This window comes from Oncorhynchus mykiss, chromosome 27 (assembly GCF_057628025.1).
Source record: "Oncorhynchus mykiss isolate SJ-2025 chromosome 27, ASM5762802v1, whole genome shotgun sequence".
Taxonomy (NCBI): domain Eukaryota; kingdom Metazoa; phylum Chordata; class Actinopteri; order Salmoniformes; family Salmonidae; genus Oncorhynchus; species Oncorhynchus mykiss.
The window spans coordinates 7,282,997-7,292,378 of record NC_143048.1 but is presented as its reverse complement, the minus strand read 5'-3'; the positions used below and the strand labels follow the sequence as shown (position 1 = coordinate 7,292,378).

Genomic DNA, 9,382 nt, shown 5'->3' with positions numbered 1-9,382 from the left:
GCCTGATCAACTCTATGCAAAGGAGATGTGTCACACTGCATGAGGTAAATGGTGGTCACACCAGATACTGACTGCTTTTCTGATCCACGCCCCTACCTTTTTTATGATGGTATCTGTGACCAACAGATGCATATCTGTATTCCCTGTATTGTGAAATCCTAACGAAAGATCTAAATAATTTAATGAAATTAACTGATGCAATGTAACATCTTTGAAATGGTTGTTTATATTTTTGTTCAGTATACATTGTTTACATAGTAAAACAAGCCTATTTTGGGTTCTGACGATGTACGACATTTGAAAATTTTTTAATAAACAATATGTAGATATAATTCATTTACAAGTCCAAAAATGGATGCACCAATTACAGATTGCAACAAATCATGTAGTCATTCTTTTGTGATAATATTACAGAAAACCACTACCCAGACAGACAAAATATAACTTATCCTGAGATATGGCTCACTAGAGATCATAAAGATGCTCGTTTTAAGCTTATCGTCAGATAACATAACAGATTTCTGTACAATAGCCTATGTCAAAACCCAGAATTCATTTTCTGTTGAGATGGTTCGCCTTCTCTTTCTTCTAGGCTGGATAAAGGTTGAGCACCTGGAAAGGATGGAATGAAGAGGGGAGGAATGATCGCTGAGATCAGAGATGAAACTTATGGTGTCGGAGAAAGGATTTTTCACCCAGATGTAAGTGTTGCCCGGCACTAGTTCAGGGGAGCTGCAGTGGTCGGGTAATGTGAGGTAGTGAGGGGAAGCCATGGCTTTGAAATGGCCATGCGAGGCAAGCAAAGACAAGGCGTTTACCATCCCGATGGACCGCTCGTTCATCTTCACGGACACACTCTCCACTGTCCCCAGCAGACCTGGACAAACACACACACACTTTCAGATCAGCGTTGTGAAGCCAATGTACATCAGTGTCAAAATGAGAGTAGATTCAAGGGCTTCCCACTGTTCCTACTAAAGATCAAAGTAGTGAGTAATGTTTCCTGTCATCTTCTGCTTCAAACTGGAGGCCTTACCTCTGCTGTGACACAGGACTTCAGTCTTCAGATCCCCCAGTGGTAGAAGTCTGGGTCCTGAGGATAATGAACAACAGTTTAATCAAATGGACAGAGACATCAGAAGAAGACTCCTTTATCTTATATGAACTAGATATCGAATTCAATATTCATATCACTTGTCTGACTTGTAGGTTGGTCTTTCAGAGACCTTTCAGAGATAAACAGACGCAACTCAAGCTGTGGCATAAATCACAGATCGATTGTATCCTGTTCCCACTGACCTGGAATCACGTTCTTGGTGGTGGTGTGTGGTTCAGGCCTTGGGTGCAGAACCCCGGCGCAGCAAGACCACAGGGAGGCATTGGGGTAGCGGTGCCCACAGCAGGTGAACCCTGGCTGGGTAGGATAGAGCAGGTCTAGCCCTGGGGCAGAACAGCAGGTCTGGGTGGAGCCGGCCTCCATCAGAACACTCCCACAGCACTGGGTATTTTCTGTGAGCCTGCCCTGAACCTGCAGGTCGTACAGAGTCCCTGCACAGCACTTCATCTGGCCGCTGCTGGGGTTGTACACCTTCCCTCCACAGCAGGACATGTTTCCCAACCTGTTGTGTCTGTGCAGAGAGAAAACATTTGACCTCCCAATAGAAAGAGAGCTGTCATGTTGGGTGAACTCAGAGCCATATTGTACAGATTATTTATCATTTAATGGATTTTACCCATTATACTTTGATGAATATAGCACTCAAGGAAATGCAATCTGGAGAGTCTAGCAGCAATAAGAATGATTCGTTTTAGCCCATTGATTGCTTGTTTCATGGCCAAAGTATTGAGTAATGGCATCGGTATAAATTCAGACTGCCATGCAACTTCCTGAGGACCTAACTAGGAGGTCGTGACCCACAGTTTGAATGACAGGGTTAGAGCCTTTAACATTGGAGCATTGTTTGTTAATTATGTGTTCGACCACGTTTCCACAGACTTTAGATCAGCTTGTGAAGCCGCTGAAGAGTGTAAAAACATGCAGTACCAGCCAAAAGTGTGGACACACCTACTCATTCCAGGGTTTTTCTTTATTTTTTAATGTTTTCTACATTGTAGAACAATAGTGAAGACATGAAAACTATGAAATAACACATATGGAATCATGTAGTAACCAAAAAAAGTGTTAAACAAATCAAAATATATATCTCATGAGGACCGCCACAGGAATGGAAAGTAGCCAACCTTTGCCTTAATGCCAGCTTTGCACACTCTTGGCATTCTCTCAACCAGCTTTACCTGGAATGCTTTTCCAACAGCCTTGGAGTTCCCACATATGTTGAGCACTTGTTGGCTGCTTTTCCTTCACTCTGCGGTCCAACTCATCCCAAACTCTCAATTGGGTTGAGTTCAGGTGATTGTGGAGGCCAGGTCATCTGATGCAGCACTCCATCACTCTCCTTCTTGGTCAGATAGCCCTTACACAGCCTGGAGGTGTGTTGGGTTATTGTCCTGTTGAAATACAAATTATAGTCCCACTAAGCACAAACCAGATGGGATGGCTTATCGCTACAGAATGCTGTGGTTGCCATGCTGGTTAAGTGTGCCTTGAATTTTAAATAAATCACTGACAGTGTCACCAGCACAGCCCCCCCCCCCCCCCTACACACACCATCACACCTCCTCCTCCATGCTTCACAGTAGGAACCACACATGCGGAGATCATCCATTCACCTACTCTGCGTCTCACAAAGACAAGGTGGTTGGAACCAAATATATAAAATATGGACTCAGACCAAAGGACAGATTTCCACAAGTCTAATGTCCATTGCTCGTGTTTCTTGGCTCAAGCAAGTCTCTTCTTATTATTGGTGTCCTTTAGTAGTGGTTTCCTTGCAGCAATTCAACCATTTATTGAAAAATGTATTTTACCCTTATTTTACCAGGTAAGTTGACTGAGATCACATTCTCATTTACAACAATGACCTGGGGAATAGTTACAGGGAGGGGAAAGGAGGGGGATGAATGCCAATTATAAACTGGGGATGATTAGGTGGCCATGATGTTATGGCCAGATTGGGAATTTAGCCAGGACACCGGGGTTAACACCCCTATTCTTACGATAAGTGACATGGGATCTTAAGAGACCACAGGCCCGATCAGACCATGAAGGTTGAGAGAATGCCAAGAGTGTGCAAAGCTGTCATCAAGGCAACTTTGAAGAATCTCAAATATAACATATTTTGATTTGTTTAACACTTTTTTGTTACTACATGATTATTTCATAGTTTTGATGTCTTATTCTACAATGTAGAAAATAGTAAAAATAAAGAAAAACCTTGGAATGAGTATCCAAACTTTGTCCAAACTTTTGACAGGTACTGTAAGTAGATTCAAGTGTTTTTTTTGTTTTGTTGTTTTTTTGTTGAATTTTACCCCTTTTTCTCCCCAATTTCGTGGTCTCCAATTGTTTAGTAGCTACTATCTTGTCTCATCGCTACAACTCCCGTACGGGCTCGGGAGAGACGAAGGTTGAAAGTCATGCGTCCTCCGATACACAACCCAACCAAGCCGCACTGCTTCTTAACACAGCGCCATCCAACCCGGAAGCCAGCCGCACCAATGTGTCGGAGGAAACACCGTGCCCGGCCCGCCACAGGAGTGGCTGGTGCGCTATGAGACAAGGATTTCCCTACCGGCCAAACCCTCCCGGTTACGACAGAGCCTGGGCGCGAACCCAGAGTCTCTGGTGGCACAGCTGGCGCTGCAGTACAGCTCTCTTAACCACTGCGCCACCCGGGAGGCCCCTTAAGTGTTTTTTAAAAAGTAATTCCCATCTGTGTCGGGTATGCCCCCATACATGGTACACTTTTCTGTATTCCAAATAAACACACTTCAGTCAATAATTAACAACATTTACTTGGAACAGACATTAGTAACATTCCTCAAATGCCAAACAAGAGTCAACCAGTTTCCTCCTAGAGTCAGACACCAAGGTCAAGCACAAGTCACACAACAGGGCGAAGTACAAAAAACAACTACCCATTGTCGGACCCCTTTCTTAGAGACCAAAAAGCAGACACAACATGTCTTAAGAGATGTCTGGCTGTCTAACTGTCTGAATGCCTCTGACTGGAACAAGGGAAGTGAAGTGCAGAACAGTTGGGGACCTTTTGGCTGCAGCAGTAGACGCCCTGTTGAACCATGTCTGGGAGGCTAACATACAGTAGTCTGTATGACATGGTGCATCCATTTGGCCGCCCACAGAATTGTTCCACATCCTGAGGGAGTGGAACAGTGGGAATGTTCTTTTGAGTCACAATTAAATCCATCAATGTCTCTCGCACACAAAGATGCACACCCAGTCTCACACAGTGGGTGGGGAAATCGTTTCTGCAGTTAATTATAGTACAAACGCGGAACGTTAGTCCATCGTATCCGATGACGACTTCCACTTCCGAGTTAACGGTGAATTATTTGGTGACTGTAGAGTCCAATCTGAGATACACAAACTTTATTGCAGGTGGGGCCTATGCAGTCCGTGTTGGAGGGGGCAAGCATGGTTGCACGTCTCCTGAGCAGTTTTTGCTGTCTTCTTTGTGCTCCTCTCTGGCAGAGCTGCCGACCGTTCCACCTGGCGGCAGCTCTGCCAGAGAGCGTCCACCAGGTCTGTGGGTTCGATGTTGCACTTCTTCAGCAACGTTTTCAGCTGGTCCTTGTAGTGCTTCATCTGCCCCCCTGCAGAACGCCGGCCAATATGTAGCTGGCTATACAGGATCTTCCATGGCAAGCACTCCTGAGACATTCTAATGACATGCCCAAGCCAGCACAGTTGGTGTTGGGTGACCATGGCCTCCATACTCTTGCAGTTGGTCTTAGCAAGTATTTCTGTATGCGCCACACGGTTGCACCAGGTGATTCATAGGATTGCTGCAGGCATCTTATGTGGAATCGCTCGAGCTGCTTGTTGTGGCGACTGTAAGTGACCCAGGCGTTACAGCTGTAAAGAAGTGTGGTGATGCAGATGGCTTGATAGACAGCGACTTTGGTGTGGAGGTGGAGATCCCTGTTTTGGAAGACCTTGTGTCTGAGTTTCCAGAAGGCAGCAGATGCTTGCTTACTCCAAAGGGCACTGACTCCTGCCCTCCTATGGCCACCCGAGCCATCCTCCCATCATGGAACTGGCAAAGGATGTTGACAAATTTGTCTGGACAGACAAATTTGAGTAGAGTAGTAGTTCCCTGCTTACAGTGTCAAAGGCCTTGGAGAGGTTGACAAAGGCCATGAAAAGGTCCTGTTGTTGTTCACGTCACTTCTCCTGGAGTTGCCGTGCCGTGAATATCATGCAGACGTACTCCTCTTCTTTCTGAAGCCGCATTGTGACTCTGGCAGCATCACCTTGGCCAGGACCTTGCAGGCAACAGCCAGAAGGGATATCCCTGGCTGTTGCCGCAGATGGACTTGTCACCCTTGTTCTTATATATGGTGACAATGTTTGCAGGCCGCCACTGTTGGGGGACGATCTACCGGTCCCAAACCTTCTGGTGCAGAAGTAACCTCCCTAATTAAGTAGCTCTGCCGGGATGCTGTAGGCACCAGGAGTCTTATTGTTTTTGAGGGAACGGAGAGCTGATAACACCTTTTGGAAGGTTGGTGGATGGTTACGGTCTTCAATGGGTAGACGGACAGGCAGTTCTTCCAGGATGGAGAGATCTGTAGGAGAGCGCTGATTGAGCAGTGCTTCAAAGTGGTCAGCCCACCTGATCAGGATCTTGTTTTGGTCCTTCAAGAGAGAGACCATCAGCTGTTTTCAGGGTGGTGATGGAGTGACTTCTAGAGCCAGGGGTAGCTTTAGCTGAATTGCATGTAGTTTTTGTCTGCATAAATTTGGATTTCCTGTGCCTTATTCGTCCACCATTCGTTCTGCAGAGCATGCAAGGTTGTTTGCACGGCCTTGCGTGATGCACACCATTGCTGGCAGAGGGTAGCAGATGTGGGGCTGTTGAGTGGAGCCCTGTGCGCTTTGTGGATATTGTCCAGTAATGTTGCGATGGTGTCCGAGTTCTCATCAAATCAGTCTTGATGTTTCCTACCTCTGTAGCCAGTGGAGTGGGCCTCTGCACTCAGAAGAGGCTCAGTCTCCCTCAGCATTTCAGAGAGAGAGCTAAGGAACCTTCACAAGCTGGGTACAGTGCAGATGCCTCTTAAAGGTACTTCTGCAGGCGCCTATTTTCACCTGGAGTTAAGCCAGTATCATACGGTGATCTGTCCAGCATTCGGCACCCCTCATGGCACGTGTCAGCAGGACGTCAATAGTGTCAGAACGTCTCACTATGCAGTAGTCGATCCGGTGCCAGTGTTTGGAGCGTGGGTGCATCCATAGCGTTTTATATTTGTTCTTCTGCTGAAACAAGGTGTTAGTGACAATGAGATCAAAGCTGTTCTTAGCGCCTTAGTTCTGCCCTTAGGCACTCTGAACTGCTCTTGCGGACAGTGATAACCCCACGTCTTTGGGATAAACTTCCTACAATTTCCAGCCTTCCAGAGCTACTCACTTGTGTCCGTTGCAGCAGATTTCATTCCGAGGGTAGTATGTCTCCTCCCCACAGCAGTGTTTGTCTGGATCGTTCAGATGGACTCGTGAGCCACACACCATGTCACGGGATGGCAGATACAAGTGGCCACCTGGGGAGCACTGGTACCCATCCTCCACCGCACGGTGCAAGGTCTGGTTACAGCACAGCACCCCTCGGTCCTCTACACCATACGGAGTTGTACCGCAGCACTGGGAGAGAGACACACCAGTCAGCAGGGTAACAACACACACACAAACACACAGCATGTACAACAGACACACATACAGACAATTTCATACACTCACAAACGGTAGCATGCAAATTCACACACAATCTCAAAAGAAAGTCCACATGCTAGAAAAGAGAGTCAAACTTTCTTACCAGTCAACACATCCTCTACCGACAGAGTGTGAAGCGATAAAGGAGACCCAATGAGAACTATTGTTATCCATTGTCTGACTAACGCACACACAAACGAGGAGACACTAACTGGTTGTGGGTTGGGACTTACAGAACTAACGATGCAGATGGAAATGACATAGTACAGCATATAGCCCAAGTAAAGCAATCACCAATAGAAATAGTAATTGGTTCTAAGCAAAACATGGGACATATTTTCTCCCTAATAGACTTTTAGATCAAGCACCAGTCTAAAATATTGGGCTACAGGTATGAACATTCTGACAGGACTGAAAATGGGTCTGTGGACAATGTATAGATTCAGGCTCGTCTTCAGATATTTAGACTTTTTACTTCAATTTGACTGAGATGAGGACACATTTTTTACATAGCGGAGGAGGTTCAGTGAACTAAGCTTTAGCTATAGGCCTAAGATCTATGGGCTAATGGACTTACCAGGTTTTTCCCAAACACCCTTCTGGACAGCTTCCCGGCACAGCAGATGTTGATGTCTGGATTGTAACAGACACAGCTAGCACCTTTGTAGACACCTGGTTAGAGAGATGGGAAGGATGGAGGACAGTGATAGTGATGGAGGTGACCCACATGGAAAAAATACTAGTTTACTATAGAACACTACAGAAATTACTAGAAAATTCTATAGTAAACTGCAGTATCCTACTACAGTATCCCTCAATCATGTGTAGTATTTACAATACAACGTTGTAGTATAGAATACTACAGTAAATAATAGTGTTATCTGAAAAAACACTACTGTAAAAAATACAGTAATGTCCGCACAAACACTACAGTCCACCCCCCCCCCCCCACCCCATTTTTATTAAACTATAGTAAATACTACAGTATTTTATGTTCATATATACTCTGCCCATTCCCCTCCACCATATCCCAATTTGGGCCACCCATAAGTGACAAACCAATATGCCAGGTATAGACCAAATTGTGTTCCTTACAGGTCATAGAAAAGAGCAGAATCACTGAACTATCCAGAGCACAGTCCTGCCTTATAGAAAATGTGCTCTTTTAGTATTTCTTCAGTAGGTTTCCTCAAGGAGAAAGCCTCCACTTCTATGTCAAAGACAATAAAATAAAAACACTATAGTAAATACTAAAGTAATGCAAAAGCAGTACAGGAATACTACAGTATAGTACAGTCCACAGAAACACTACATTAAATACTACAGTAGAGTACAGTCTGCAAAAACACTACATTAATTACTATAGTATATACACTACAGTTATTTTACTACATTATATATACTATAGTTATCTGTAAATACTACAGTAAAGTCAGCAAAAACATAACAGTGAACACTATAGTATTTATACCATAGTATACGATAGTATTTTTTTCAAATCAAATTAAGAATGGCAAATAATCCATGTCAACCAGGCTAATATGGAAAGTATTCAGACTCCTTTGCTTTTTTCTACGTTACAGCCTTATTAAAAATAAAAAACAAATACCTTATTTACTTAAATATTCATACCCTTTGCTATGATACCTGAAATTGAGCTCAGGTGCATCTTGTTCCCATTGATCTGTAATACTCCGGGTGTCGTGGGTGTGGAGTCAAACGCAGGAGACAGAGAGTACAATGCTGTGCTCTTTAATTGCACCAACGCACCACAGGGTGCTCACAATAATAACGGCCCCAAAACACAGGGAATGAAAAATGACTACTGAAAAATGCATGACCAGGAACTAACACGTTCCTCTACTACAGAGCCGAAGGTTACAATGAATAATCCCGCACAACAACCAGGCGGGCCGGCTGTCTAATAAAGACAAACTAATTATACATAAACAGGTGCTACCAATAAACATACAAGGAGGGGGAGGAAAGACAATCAGTGGCAGCTAATAGGCCGGTGACGATGACTGCCGAGCGCCACCCGACCGGGAAGGGAAACCACCCTCGGTCGGACTCGTGACATGATCATCCTTGAGATGTTTCTACAACTTGATTGGAGTCGTACCTGTGGTATATTCAATTGACCCAATGGTCACTCTGATAGAGCTCCAGAATTGCTCTGTGAAGATGTGAGAACCTTCCAGAAGAACAACCATCTCTGAAGTACTCCACCAATCAGGCCTTTATGGTACAGTGGCCAGATGGAAGCCACTCCTCAGTAAACGGCACCTAAAGGACTCTCCACGAGAAACAAGATTCTCTGGTCTGATGAAACCAAGATTTGAACTCTTTGGCGTGAATGCCAAGTGTCACGTCTGGATGAAACCAGGCACCTCTCATCACCTGGCCTATACCATCCCTACAATGAAGCATGTTGGTGGCAGCATCATGCTGTGGGGATGTTTTTCACCGGCAGGGACTGGGAGACTCGTCAGGATCGAGGTAAAGATGAACAGAGCAATGTACAGAAAGATC

At 44.9% G+C, this 9,382-nt stretch overlaps 1 protein-coding gene across 3 annotated transcripts in view; it reads right to left on the bottom strand.

The window, feature by feature from the left end:
* Nucleotides 1–203: 203 nt before the first annotated feature.
* The window catches only part of LOC110507416 (uncharacterized), a 31,580-nt gene continuing 22,401 nt past the window's right edge, over nt 204–9,382 (bottom strand). The window contains exons 8-13 of one of the 3 annotated variants that reach the window (XM_090224306.1): nt 7,428–7,522; nt 6,552–6,781; nt 1,300–1,628; nt 1,037–1,093; nt 819–877; nt 204–612 (exon numbers count right to left, since the gene is read on the bottom strand). In XM_090224306.1, coding sequence (XP_090080432.1) covers nt 589–612; nt 819–877; nt 1,037–1,093; nt 1,300–1,628; nt 6,552–6,781; nt 7,428–7,522 — 794 coding nt within the window. In that variant the 3' untranslated portion in view covers nt 204–588. Of the gene's footprint in view, nt 878–1,036; nt 1,094–1,299; nt 1,629–2,320; nt 2,509–6,551; nt 6,782–7,427; nt 7,523–9,382 lie in introns of those variants that run through there. The other 2 variants (XM_021587399.3, XM_090224307.1) reach the window with 2 other exon arrangements.